Source organism: Canis aureus, chromosome 14 (assembly GCF_053574225.1).
Source record: "Canis aureus isolate CA01 chromosome 14, VMU_Caureus_v.1.0, whole genome shotgun sequence".
NCBI classification, from domain to species: domain Eukaryota; kingdom Metazoa; phylum Chordata; class Mammalia; order Carnivora; family Canidae; genus Canis; species Canis aureus.
This window is the reverse complement of record NC_135624.1, coordinates 42,645,214-42,659,580: the sequence shown is the minus strand read 5'-3', so window position 1 is coordinate 42,659,580 and position 14,367 is coordinate 42,645,214. Positions and strand designations below refer to the sequence as shown.

The window sequence follows — 14,367 nt, the reverse complement described above, 5'->3', positions numbered from 1 at the left end:
GAGGGGAACAAGAAAATCTGAAGATCGCCCTGTGACTGTGTCCCAGTTCTAAGAGTTGATTAGGAGGAGAGGAATCGGCAAAAGAGACTGCTTCGTGCTTAGTGATGTAGAAGATAAAGAGAGGGGAACGGTCAGAGAGGAGGATCCTTTTCGAGGTGGCAGTGATCATCCGTGTCAGAGACTACAGCAGGGGTGGTGAGCTGAAGGTGGGCAGTACTTGCTGACCGGAGCCCTTCGGGGGAAGGTCAGGAAAGAAGCCAGGTGGGCCTGACGGTAGCACGCAGGGGATGCAAGGGGAAGCCGCAGGTACAGTGGCCATGGGGGGTGGACTTGTGAAGGGAAGTGGCTCCATGGGGTGGGCTGTGCGGGCCTGGGTTTCCAGGATGGAGACCCTTACCCCGTTACGTACTGATAAGGGAGACCCAGCTGGAGGGGAAGATGCAGACTGGGAAAGCAGCGTGACTCTGGGAGGGATGTGCCTGAGGAAGAGAGGGGTTCCCAGCACGTAGGAAAGGAAGGCCTCTGAGGGGAAAAGAATTACTTGCTCCATGGTCTGGGAAAAGAGGCGGAGAGGATGGTGCCCAGCAGACAGCTGTGTGAATGTCTAGGTCTTAATGGCAGAAAGAGCAAGAAATTCTTGTCTGGGGCTTCCACCAAGGTGAATTGCAAAAATTTCTAGGGTCCGGAGTAGGTGGGCTTGTCACGGGCATGGAGAGCGGAGAAGGTGCTGCGAGCCCTGCAGACGGTGAGACAAAGCCACCAGAAGGAGGTGGCAAGTTGCAGGCCAGTGGGGAGCATGGTAGCCTTGCGCCCTGGCTTTCCTAAGCTCGGTGGCCCAGCAACTTTTCACCCCACCTGTGTCCATCCTCTGTGATGCCGCAGAAGGGTTCCCGTTTACCCAGGATTTGGGAGTTTTGCCTGGAGAAGATGAGAGCAGGAAAGCTGATGAGTTTGGGGCCACCTGTCATTGAAGTTGGGTTAGAGAGAGGCACGCAGGAGGGCTGACATAGAAGGTGGAGTCTGCAGGGCCGTAACGAGAAGGCTCCAATTATACGTCTTCCATAAGCGCAGGAATGCTGATCGGAGGCACTAACGTAGAGGGGAGATGGAGAGAGAGAGGACTGGATGTTTCTGGATGCCTCAGAAAGAAACCCTTGACTGTCCTGGGGCCAGGACTCCCTGTCTAATGTCCTATTTCATACTGGGCTCATCTCCGTTTTTAGGCAGAATGTTGAGGTAAAACAAATAGATACAGACACTTGAGAAGTCCTTTATTGCCCTGATTTCTGGAAAGAATGCCTAAACGCCATTCCTTCCAAGTGAGGCTCGTCCTGTGCGGTGCGGTGCCGGTGGGTTGTTCACCGTTACTTGCTGCCTCGTTGTCACCAGAGATGCCCTACGTGTCACCACCCGGTTCTGTATTGCTGACACGGTATTAAAATGTCTGTGCTCATCAGCTTCACTTTGTCATGCAAATAGATTTTTTTTTTTTACGTGATGCCAGGGGTTCGCTAATAATCATTGAAAGATAATAGCGGTGCATGCTTAAGTCAGTTTTTAAGTGCCCACGCTTGCCTTTCTGTGTGATTTGGGTATATGCTCTAGGTGGATCATTATTTCTGTGTATGTTAAAAGCCATAACATATAATTTGCCCTTAGATACCAACCCAAATATTTTTTTAAATCTGAAAACATTGAACCAGAATATTCTTCTGCCCAGGTGGGTACTAACTCCTGCAGTTTCCCAGGATGCATTTTGTAAATGATTCCTCTAGGGCAGCAGCTGGTACCCTGGTGCCTTAAAAAACATAATGTAAGTCTCAAAGGTACCCCACCACACACCCAGGGGATGGCTTGTATATGTGGAAGGACAGGGCTCATAATTTGGTAAAATTTATTTTTCATTGCGAGTATTAAAATATGTGAGGCATGACAAACATACATATGCGTATCCTCGGTACGATGACACATTATGGAAAACCTCTTTCTTTCAGCGCTAGAAAAAGAATGTCCGTGATTGTTCGCACACCATCCGGGAAGTTACGACTTTACTGCAAAGGAGCTGTAAGTTTTTATTTTTGCCTTTTACAGTTTTGATTTATGATGGTTTATAATGTATACGTTCAGCATTCTGCTGTGGAAATGTAACACAGATGTTTAGCATAAAGTTGCTGACATCCACTTTCCTTGGTGTTTTATAGTGATAGTGTTGAGCCTCTTCTGGTGAAATGTGGAATTCCTTCTGGGTAAATTTGGTGCTTTGAAAAAATTTGGCCTAGCTTACTCATATAATTCAATCTTGATACACAATCTTTGAGGTTTATGTTATAAAATATATTAAAAGACAATTAAATCAGAAAATGCCTGGGAATTTTATTAGAAATGTAGGGATCCCTACCAGTTTGAATGTAATTTTTTAAAAACCATAAAAAAGGGGGGGGGAATGGATCATAGTTACTACTGTAATTTCATCATAGGGTTATTACCATTTGTCTTGCATGTTTTAATTATAACGGAATTTCTGACTATTGGTTGGCTTTGGTGTATTGGCAGATTATAGTGACAGAAATAGTAAAATGTCATTCAGAGTGAATTTCCTTAGTTAAAATCTGTTTATGCTCTTGGAAAAATGAGGAGTCTACTGACCAGACCTGCCTTTTATTCCTAAAATTAGTATTTTCCTTCTGAATTATCCTTTCCAGGTACCTGGTCTACTTGGAAACTAGTCAGGTAACTTAACCAACTTGGAACTTTCCAATTTTAAATAGAATCAAAAACCTTGATCTAGTAAATGAAACTTGGAAACTGCACTTATTAGGAAACCAAAGCTTATTAACTTAAATTTTTGTTGAAAATGTTTTTCGATGCCTTGGTTTTAAAGCATTAAAATGCCATTTTGGGATGCTGTGGTTTTAAAGCATTTTGGTAGGATTATTTAATGATGTCTCATAAATTTAGTTTTAGAATGCTGTGGTTGTTGATTGAAACAACTAATATTTATTCATTACGTGCAGTTTATCTACCAGACTTGAAACTGGATTTTGGAGAAAGGAAGATAAGACCCAACATTTGTCAGGAACTAAGCCTAGTCACAGAATATATATATATATATATATATATATATATATATATATATATATATGTAATTTATTATTATAAATATATATTATATATGAATTATATATGAATTATAATTTATAATTATATATACATTATAAATTTATTAACTTATAAATTATATTAAATATTATAATTATATATTATATATAATATTTATATATATAAAGAGAAGTTTAGGATACAATATTGAGGTGTATTGTAAAGCTCTTCCATGTTCCAGTGATAGCATTTAGTGATAAGGGAATAAAGAGCCTTAAGACCTTCTCCTTTAAATGATTATGCGCCCGGTTTACACCCAACACACATCCTTTCTTTCTTAGTTTTGAGTAATCTTCCATCTAGAACCTCTGTTTAGGGAGTTAAAAGCATTGAATAAAAAATAAAAACATTGGACTTCCTTTTTGACTAATCATGGAGGTGGTCTGCATACATTAACTTGCTTATTGCATTGTTTCCCCTCCCTCCCAAGTTGGCCATGAAATGTGGTTGACTACTAAAAAGGCTGAAATGTGCAAAGTGGCAAAGTACACTTGAGAACTGCATGTAGTTTGGCAGAGAATAGCAGGCTCAAGGCTGGGAAGGTGGGCGTGTGTTAGGTCCTGGGGGGTTTTTCATGCTCGATAACTTGTACTTTTTTCTGAATTGTTCTGATGCCATTTAGGAAGATGACTGAAGACAGAAAGTTGCATACTGAGTTACCCTTGATGCTAGGGACCACAGTTCGAGAGTTGATAAGGATCTGAACCCAGGCAGTTGCAGAGAGGATTGAGTAGACTGAGATTTAGGACTTAGTCATTAATTACATGTACGTGGTAGGGAAACCATGACCGAGGATTATGACCCGATTTGGACTTGGCCAGGTAGACAAAGTAGTGCCACTTCCCACGGTAGAGGGTTGGGAGCCACATCTGGGCCATGAGGCAGAGATGGCTTGGATTTCACAGGGGAAGGAATCTGGAGTGCAGATGCGGATTTAGAAATTAGCAAGTGTAGCTGGAAGGTGAAAGCAGGGGATGGATGAGACCTTGTAAGAAGGAAATACTACATGGAGAAGAGGAGGGCAAAGGGTGAAGAGTAGAGGATATAGGAAGAGAGATCAGACTTGGAGGAGAGTCTGAGGAGTGTTGATTCCCTGGTAGAGTGAATAATGAACAGTGACGAGTGCCACAGAGACTTTAGTAGAAACGTCCTCTACGGAGTCAGCGATAATACTTTCCAGTCCGGTTGACACAGTCTGTTCAGACTCTGACATATATCCTCTATTCCAAATACATGAGATGGATATAAAGAGGGTTGAGCGGGGTGGGAGTCCCAGGCCCTGGGTCAGAATCAGGGGTTGGTGGTTGGAGTTTGGTTTCTAAGTGTTAGTGGGGGCAAATAGTGCTTTCTGTAAAATGTGGATGAGAGCCAGCCTCCCCTCTTTGATGCCTGAGACAGTGGTGAGCTTCCTAATCATGAGAAGAAGCTGAGAAAAATTCATGCCAACTCTATATAAAACCACTGGATAGGGCTGTGCACAACCAGGCAGCGCAACACGTGGAGACACAAGAGGAAATCTCCTGCCAAAGAGGGAACAAGCACGTAAATAACTGGACGTGGATTCATGCCAGGTGAAATCATGTGTATAGACCTGTCTGACCAAGGATGTTTAGTGCTCAATATGATTTTTCTAAAAAAATCACAACTATTCTTAAGCAGAAATAAATGGGAGGTTTGGGCATATGTGTGAGCTAAATTGGAAATCATAAATTTAAAAGAAAACATCAGATAAATGGAATACAGTCTAAATTAAACAGTGGCAGGGGTGCAGTTAGTGAATCAGAGAACAGTACCGAAGAGTCCATCTAGAACATAACATGGGGAGACTGTGGCTGTGTGTGTGCGGGTATACGGATGATTTGCATTTTTCCCTTTTTTCCAGGGTTTCTGCAGTGAGGTTGCCTTGCTTTATTAATTTTTAAATGAAAAAAAAAAAAGGAGAAGTACAGTTTATGTCTGCGATAGTGGCCGATTTAAGAAAAGTCACATTTACACAAACAAAATCGTAATTTGTTGAAGGAAATGAAAACCCTACCCCGATACTTACATAGTGGAGGAGAACTTAGAAACCTGTTACACTTAGTGCATTAGAGAGCTTAAAGAAAACTTCTAATTAAGTGCCCCCTAAATAAAATAATAAAATCCCATGCCACGGATCAAGGAGGACCACATGCGACGTCAGTTGTGTTCAGCATTTCAGCTCCCGGCCAGCGGCAGAGAGCCGAGAAATCTGAGTGGCACGCTCACGCCCAGAGGACGTCTGTCTACACTCACGTGTGGCTGCGGCTGGTGATTTCAGCCGGTGTCCCAGATCGCAGGGGCCTCACGCAATGTATCGGCCGTCCCCGTTGACCCGACAGCAGGATCCGATTCCTTGCGGGCACCTGCTTCATCTGTGGCAAGATCACCCAGATAACTTCAGTGTAAAAGGCAGTGCTTAACCGGTTAATTGCGTAAGACCTCTTTTCTTCTCTTGGCTGCCTTCTTACTCCTAACTCTCCTGTTCCGCTGTGCCGTCCTCCGTTATATGGCAATTTGGAATCGTCCGCTCTTCCAGGGATGACCCGGGATGACCTCAGGTGGTGTAGTCACGTAATGCATGTGTTTTGAACACGTGCAGGATGCGGTCGGTGAGGACAGCGCAGCGCGGGAACTGGAGTCTGAGAGATGAATAGGAAAACGAATTTTCAAGTGAAAATTGACCCAACACTAGGACACCGGATACGTGAATCCAGTTAGGATTTTCTGCCAATGTAGACTCAGTAGGTTCTAAATCTGATCTTAGGGGAAATAAGACATATACGCACATGTTAGTTCCTGGGAAAAAAACATTTTTTTTTCGTCCTAACCATGGGCCAAACACTTGAGGTAGCTCTCTGAATCTGTGAGTGTTAACTCTGGGCAAAAAAGGTTATTTGCACGTATTTATTGCTCACATCTACGCGTGGCCAGCTGTGACGGTCACTTACAAACATACTACCTAATTCCTGCAAAGGGCCGCATTCTGGCCCCTGCTTTCCTGGATACCATAAAGTAGAAAATTCTATTTTGAGCATCGGTTTTTTTGAAAACGTGGCTACATGGCACAATTTCCTCTCCCTTATCACTTCTTGACTTTGATTTTTTTTTTTTAAGATTTTCATAGTTTTAAAACCCCTGTTTTTAATTTCACTGAAAATGTCATTAGCCTCTGGGAAAAAAAAAAAATAGCATTCGTAAGTTATACCTCTCATTCCTAGAAAGGGAGCCATGAGGGGAAATTATCATTTCCTTTTGCATTGCCCCCCCCCTTTCCCCGTTCCACCCCTGAAAAATGAAAAGAAATTCATAATTGGGGCCTGGAATATTCCATCTGTGCTGAGGTCACCAAGTTCTTGTTTCTCTCAAGGGTTCTAAATCATACTCCATTAGTCTGCTTCCAAATCTCAGCCCTGAGACTGGAGACCCCAAAATGGGTAATACCACTGAGAAAGTAATTGCAGGTAAATGATTTATTTTTTCCTAGTCTAATAAAACCGTGGAGGCCAAACACTAAAATCCTGAAAACGTTAAACCCAAGCTGAAGAGTAACGAAAGGAACAATAAGCAGTTTTTTAAAGGGGCAAAACTCAGAGAAAACCTAAGTGGCGCATAACACTCAAGCTGAAAGGGACTGTGAGGATCACCCAGTAATTGAATTTTACAAACTAAGTGAATCGAGGTTTTCGAGGCTAACGTGACAGTCAGAAATATGCAGCTATCGGTCTGTGCTCGGTTTGTTGGAAATTCTCCCTATAATGCCCAGCAGGCCACTCTGTGCATTTGGACCTGTGTTTCTCAGAGTTTGCTGTGCGTGCGCCCCGGTCCCGTACAGATGCCCCAATCTCCAGCTCGGATCCACGTTGCGTGAGCTTGGGGCCTGCACCGTATGGCGCCCCAGAGACCCACTGTGCACGTTAGCATTGTAAAGACTCCAGAAGCGTCGCTGCAGGGCGGGCTTTGTTCAAAGCAGCATTTCCCAAACTTTCTGAGCGCTGGGCCATTCTCCCCCGTGGCACCTGTGTATTCATACGGTGCCTATACCCTGCAGCGTCCTGCAAAACCTTCAGAGGTGGGGGGTGGGATCTTGCAAGGTCCGCGAAGTACCAATAGGATGTGAGACGTTGAGCACTGGAGTGACTAAAGATTTATTCAGGAGGGAGAAGGATGGAAATATCGGCCTTGACCCTGGCTTCGTCGTATCATCGGGGAAACAGTCTTACTAGGGGGGAAAAATATTTTGTGCTTTAAAACTAATGCTCAAGGTGATTGGTTGTTTTTTTAATACCGATTTGCCGCCGATACTGTTGCCAACATCAACATTCCTGAACTCAAAATGCTTTATTTTAACTGTATCGTGCCTTCTATTTGTTTTCCAGGACACCGTGATATACGATAGACTGGCGGAGACTTCAAAATACAAAGAAATCACCTTAAAACATTTAGAGCAGTTTGCTACAGAAGGTGAGCGTAATGCGGCAACAAAGTGTGATTACGGCAGAAAGGGGGTCATACCCGCCTCAAGTCTTGCGGGATTGTTGTTATCTTACTTGGAAACCCCTAAAGTAAGATAACAGTGTTGACAACTTAGGTTGTACTCTATGCCGTTCCCATTATTTTCGTTTCGCTTTCCTGTGTTAAAATTTTAGAGAGACTGGGCCCCTGTGTTTTGGGGGTATTGCGTCTATAAATCTGTTCACTTTTTAGAATGGGTACTATTCAAGCTTTAAATACGGTGTATCTCTAGAAGTGTAGAAGGAAAAGAAGTCCAAAAACTGGACAGTTTCTCGGTAAGAAAGAGGATAAGAAATAAATAAGCTGGGGCACCCCAGGGGGCTCCGTCAGTGGAGCGTCCGCCTTCACCTCAGGTCGTGACCCGGGTCCTGGGGTCAGGCCCCAGTCGGGCTCCCTCTGCCTCTGCCCTTCGCCCCCTGCTTGTGCTGGCTCTCTCGTGCACACACTCTTTCTCTCTCTCAAATAAGTAAGTCTTTTAAAAAAAAAAAAAAAAAGTAAAAATAAGCTTCTAGAACTATTAAAATAGTTATTCACAGTGTAGGTTCCAATTGACCGCTTCTTAAGCCCCTAGCCCACGCCAGGCTCTGTGCGAGGCCAGGGAGTCGTGCAAAGGCCTGTCTCCATCCTCCTGAAATACGTGCTCTGTGCAGCCCAGCAGGGCACGTAGTCCAGGGGGGTGATCTGCGTTAGATGGGAGGACGCGAGAGTCCTCAAGCAGTACGGCCACTTACTACACAAGTTTGTAGAGTCTTATCTCTGAACTTAACAGAAGTAGCCAGAGCTGTACCTGAATCTTCCATCTCAATTTTCACTGTGCATCAGCCAGGACTGTCGCCAGTAGGCAGCAGGCCTTGACCTCCGACCACGTCCTTTGTTCCTCTTAATCCAGGCTACGAAAAAATAGGATTGTCTTAAAAAGCACGAAGCTTTGAAAAGCAGGGACGTAGGGAACCTTCTCTCCCTTCTCCAAAAATGCAAGAGCACGGAGACACTCGTGTCCATAGAGTTCAGACGCCTGGAGGCACGTCCTCGGCTGGACTTGGCAGGAGCAGCCTAGCTGGCACCCGGCACCGGTTCCATCTCGGGAAGGGGGACGGAAGGAGCATCACCCTCTCCTCTGGCTGTGATAGGAAGACCTTTCGGCTCTTGGGCAGAGCTGACTTGGCTTGGCCTTCACCTCCACCCTTTTATTCCTGGCCCTCGGCTGAACAACAGTCTGACTCTGTGCTACCCCAGAGTCTAAGTCTCCAGCCAAGTTTCCAGAAGAGAAAAACATGTCCTGATATAGCCCCAAAGGTTTAAGTTCTCTGCTCAGTGCGCTGGCGGTAGGCAAGCCTACCCCTTCCTTGGAAGACGGAGGCCTCTGGGCCCTTCATGTCCTTGTGTCCCCTGCGGCTCGTTCCTGACATGCCCCCTGGCCACAGTCGATTGGCCTGAGGTCCGTAGCCCCCCCCCCGCCCCCCCGTTGTTCTGAGAGCTAAGGACCTTGAGTGAGGGTGTTGTCTTCTCAGGAACCTGATTAACTGCGTTTGTCCTGGCTGAGAAACGCTTTTGCTGCTGCTTTGCTCCAGTCCACCATTATTTTTTTTTTTTTTTTCTGGCTGAGGGTAGCTTCCTGGTGAATTATGAAACTGATAGGCATGGAGCACGGGGCGTAGGCCGCCTCAGACAGCAGCTTTGAATGGTTTCCCAGGGTAGTTCTTTTTTTTTTTTTTTTTTTTTTTTTTTAATTTTTTTATTTATTTATGATAGAGAGAGAGAGAGAGAGGCAGAGACACAGGCAGAGGGAGAAGCAGGCTCCATGCACCGGGAGCCCGATGTGGGATTCGATCCCGGGTCTCCAGGATCGCGCCCTGGGCCAAAGGCAGGCGCCAAACTGCTGCGCCACCCAGGGATCCCTCCCAGGGTAGTTCTGATGAGTACTTTGTTTAGTCACCATCCCTCAGTGTTTTAAGACTCTTTATACTATAAATTTACAGCGATAAAGAGCTGTAATAAATAGAACCCTGCAGCCCTGGAGGCAGATGGCCTAGCAGGTAGACCCCGTCGGGGTCCCTCTCTTTCTTCATAAGCCGCAGTTATAAGCGAGCCTCTGTGCTCAGCTCTGAAGCTGTAGATCGGAGGAACCCATCCCCTGCAAGAGCGGTACGCTCATCCTGGATGGAGATCCACAGGAAACACAATTGGAAACGCCGTTCACACCATACGAGCATTTGGGGATCTCTGCCTCTAGGGTCTGAGCGAGGTGAGAATCATCAGAGTGATGATTTTAAGAACTGAGTCTTCACGTAGATGCAAGGCAGATGTGGAGGGAGTTGGAGGGAGTGAGACGGGGAAAAAGTGACCGGCATGTGCCCAGGCCTGGGGAAATAAGAGGAAGATGGCAGAGAAGGGGGTCGAAGGTCCTTGGTGTGTGGGGTGAGTGAGCCAGACTTTGGGGTTTGGACTTCATCCTGGGGATGAATGAGAGATCTCCAACAAAAGAATAACCTGATAAGCTTAGGATTTTGGAAGAGTCACAAAGGATGTATTGAGAGAGCTGGGAATCGAAGGCAGAGCTCCAGTCAAAGGTGAGAGGAGCGTTGGCACGCATTTTACGCCAAGTTTACGTCCTAACGGAATCGGACCAACATACTGTCTGAATTGAACCAGTCTTTTCAAAATGCGACTTAGTTGTATCCGAGTGGAAGGGTCAGACTTCAAAACGAAACCGTATTTGGTGTTGGGATGTGTGCTGCTTTTTTCAGGGTTAAGAACCTTATGTTTTGCCGTGGCTGAGATCTCGGAGAGCGACTTCCAGGAGTGGCGAGCGGTCTATCAGCGCGCGTCCACATCTGTGCAGAACCGGCTGCTCAAGCTCGAAGAGAGTTACGAGCTAATTGAAAAGGTACGTGAAGGATTACTTTTGCTCATAGGGAAAGTTTGGTTTTCAGATAACTTCAGTCTTTTCAAGGAGCCAATAAATAAAGATCAGAATGTCTGGACGCACCGCTTACTGTCGAGCCTCCCCTGGTCTGAGCGTGAACAAATGTTGGCCGTGGTTAGAGCTTTTGCCGAAAAGTCTGTGGAATTGCTTTATGTGGACCTTCACTCTTTTTTGTGATTTTGGATCCATGAGGTCAGCCTGTCTTCTTGCTTCTGTGTACTGTTTCTTCTGCGTCACTGAAGAGAAGCATGCTCTCCTCCACACATACCTGCACACAAGTGACGTGTACAGCCGCGTGTGCATGTAGGTAATCGAGGTGTGTAGTGGGGAATACAACAAAATATAACACAAACACAGCTGTGGGGCTCTGTAGCTAATGACAAAGAATATATAAGTGGACGATCCAGTGTATTTGTATACGTACCTACACATCTATGCGCGCGTCCCTCATCTGTGCCACAACTGAAAATACTCCCATTTTACAGACAACCAAGGCTGTTCACCCAAAAAGTGACGGACACGCTGTGAGTGATACTGTATAAATAGCAGGAAGTTGTGCTTCCTTAAAAATAGCAGACGTTTTTATGTGGTGTTCACTGCGTGTCACGTGATGTCTGGAGGATTGACTTTAATCCTCACGGCATCCCTCTGAGGTAGGCACGATTTATTTATTTATTTTTCCAGTTTTACAGATGAAGAAATCAAGGAAACAGGTCAAGTAATTTGGTTGAGATGACACAGTTCGTAAGGGAGTGAGGCAGGACCCTCCTTCTGGCTCCAGAACTCATGCCCCTCGCCACTTAGGCACCTTCATCCTCCCCTTCCCCTTGTCAGCACATAACTTCCTCCCCACGTGATCCTTAGCCCTATTTGTTGCTTTTCTTAGGCTTCTGAGAATTAAAACAAAGTTTTCTCTTCCGAAGACTACTGTTTGGAAACAACTTTTCTCCTGTCTCCTGACGTACGCGGCCTGAATGTGATGTAGCCTTTACCCTCCATGGCAGTGTGGTAGGATTAATACACGATGAGTTACCGTCAGGTATTTGAAAATGGATCCTGAACATTAAGTCTTGTGTCTACACGAAGTGCCCCGTAGAAAATTCTGAGGTTGGATGTTAAATGTAGCTGGTTAACATGCTGACTCTGCGTGCCCTGGAGCTTATAGGTTAGATTTTATAGGTTTCACAGTTGTTGTTGTTTTTTTTTGGGGGGGGGTTTTATAATAACATCTGGTATTAAAAGCCTTGTGATTTCCATCTTTTATTTTAATTTTTTTGTTTGTTTTTTTTATTTCCATCTTTTAAATGAAGCAGATGTTCAGCCTTCCTTCAGCAGGTGGCAGTCGTGAGTCACTGAAATTCTAGTTGCCTGGGGAAGTGGCCTTAGCCACACATGTACTTTGAGCTTACAGATACAGATGCCTCCCTGGGACGGCCTGCTGTCTACACCGAGTGAAAAGAGGGGTGGATAGCTAGTTCCATTTCGCATTCTGATAAGCCATGGTCTCCACGTTTTAATGAAAGATCTAAAAGCCAGAATGATGAAGGGATTGGTTCCCTTGCTCAGCCAGCTTCCAAACAAGGACTGGACTTCTGTGTCCCTCCCGACCCCTGAAACCATAATCTCATTCGGGTATTAGGTTCATTAACGCTACCGGGGCTGCTACTAGATGTTAGGTATCAGGGAAGCTCGAGCACGCCAGCAACGCCCGCTCGCCTGAGACTCTGAGCATTGCCGGCCTAACAAATTTCTGGAGTCAGGAAATCGAAAGGAACCCAAGTGGTGCCCCCACACACTTGGTCCAACGGAAGATTCCAGGGAAGTGTTGACTTTTGAGGTGAACCCCAGATGATTATTATTTTACCAGTTAAAGGAGATCAGAGGTCTTTTTTTTTTTTTTTTATGCAAAAGATCAGAAATCTTTACAGGGCGGGGGGGGGGGGGGGGGCGGGGGGCGGACCAGGCACAAAGATACTGAAGAACTGGCAACAGAGAGCTATTTTTCAGACAAATGCTTGTCCCGTCCCCGATCATTTGAAGACCATAGGGTTTTTCATGTATCTAGAGCCAGGGCAGTATGACCCCTTGTGTGGCCAGAGCTTCCATTGTTTGCTAAAATCATCAAGGGTTAGTGTTACACCAGAACTGGCTGCCCCAAAAACCACCTACTGAGGCAAGTTTGGGCCTGTCCGAGCGGAGATCCTGCAGGTGCCTTGCCCTAGCTTGACAGTTGCTGCCATAGCAGTACGGGTCAACGTCTTGGCCTCTTTGGCTACTTTAGTGAGGCGTGTTGATGATGTAATCTTTTTAATATGATTGGAATCTGTTTTTTAAGTAGACCACCATGTTGGGCTTAGCATAGAAGATAGTGAATTTTAAACCATGAGAATGGTTTTTAAGTCCTTTTTTTTTAAGAACAGAACACATTTTCCAAACAAAATAATGCCTGAATCATCATTTATATAATAGAGACAAAGCTGCTCTGTTTTAAAGAATGGAGGAGTAGGGAGGGGCCCCACATGGGCTGTCCCCTCAGCCTCAGCACCTTGCCCTCAGCACGGTCTGGGAGGAGCTTTTTGTGATTTGGCGGCTCCACTGAGCACCATTTGAAAACCATATAAATATTCCATCTATTTGTGAAATTTTTAGAAAATGTGCTCCTCAGAATACTATAGATTTTTCAAGACTTTTCGCTTCTTGATGAAAGACCAGATCGTCCTCGCGGTCCTGTATACCAGGTGTTTCTGAGCATATTTGCATCAATGATACAAAATGCCCCTGACATGTTGGTGGTAGTGTCACGCTAAAGACATTTGAAATTTGAAGGATTCGTAGAACCTTTCCTGAAAACAAGAATGTTTTTAATGTTACCAAATAAGTGAAAACTTTTTTTTGGGGGGGGGCGGGGGTTTATAAGTGAAAACTTTAAAAGATGAAGAAGGTTGTACTTTTAAACCTTATTCTCGACCGTATCCCTTCATTGTTCAAACAAGTAATTCGGTTTTTGAAATTTGATCCAACGCTTATTCCTTCAGGTATAACCCGCTGTAACCCCCAGCAGAAGCTGCAAAAATATCCAAAGAGACCCAAGAACATCCAAAAAGTTAATGACATTGGTCCCTTGCCACAGTACTTTGTCACTTTTCTTTCCCAGCAGTCTGAGCACTAGAAAGTACTCACTCCACCCTCCAGGACACTCTGACAGTCTCTGTCCGAGAAGAGGATTGAGGACTTCCGCATCCATCTATAAAATAACATCTCTGCCATCGGGCGGGACGGTCTAAGCTCTAACACTTGCATTCAGATGGTCAACCTCTCAAGATTAAAAAAATAATAATAATTCTGATGCTCTGAGTTGTTGCAAGATGTTCCCGAAACATCTTTTTTCTATTACTAAAGATAGGCCAAGAGGCAGCATTTATTCCCAGAGAGACGAAACTATGCAGGAACGAGAAGGTTCTCATAGTTAAAATGCAAAAGGAGTTGTTAGAAGCCTATCAGGCCCTTCAGGTGTCTTGACCTAGTTTAGGAAGAGGATTGTGGCATCGCTTCAGGTTTTATGGAAGGAAATGCCTCTTCATGTCTTCGTCACCACTTCAGAGAACTTAGTTGTCTCCTTTCAGACAATATTCTTGACCTGCTTTACCTGCTTTAACCTTGTTCTTTTGAAAGATAATTGATGTATTTGGACTTGTGATTCTAGGTCATGAAACCACCTATTAGTGTTGGTTTGCATTTTTAAAAATCCG

At 44.8% G+C, this 14,367-nt stretch overlaps 1 protein-coding gene across 7 annotated transcripts in view; it reads left to right on the top strand.

Moving 5' to 3' along the window:
* The window catches only part of ATP8A1 (ATPase phospholipid transporting 8A1), a 224,216-nt gene that overhangs the window by 107,585 nt on the left and 102,264 nt on the right, over positions 1 to 14,367 (top strand). For all 7 annotated transcript variants that reach the window (XM_077847881.1, XM_077847879.1, XM_077847877.1 and 4 more), the window contains 3 exons: positions 1,995 to 2,064; positions 7,557 to 7,641; positions 10,440 to 10,579. In XM_077847881.1, coding sequence (XP_077704007.1) covers positions 1,995 to 2,064; positions 7,557 to 7,641; positions 10,440 to 10,579 — 295 coding nt within the window. The remainder of the gene's footprint in view (positions 1 to 1,994; positions 2,065 to 7,556; positions 7,642 to 10,439; positions 10,580 to 14,367) is intronic.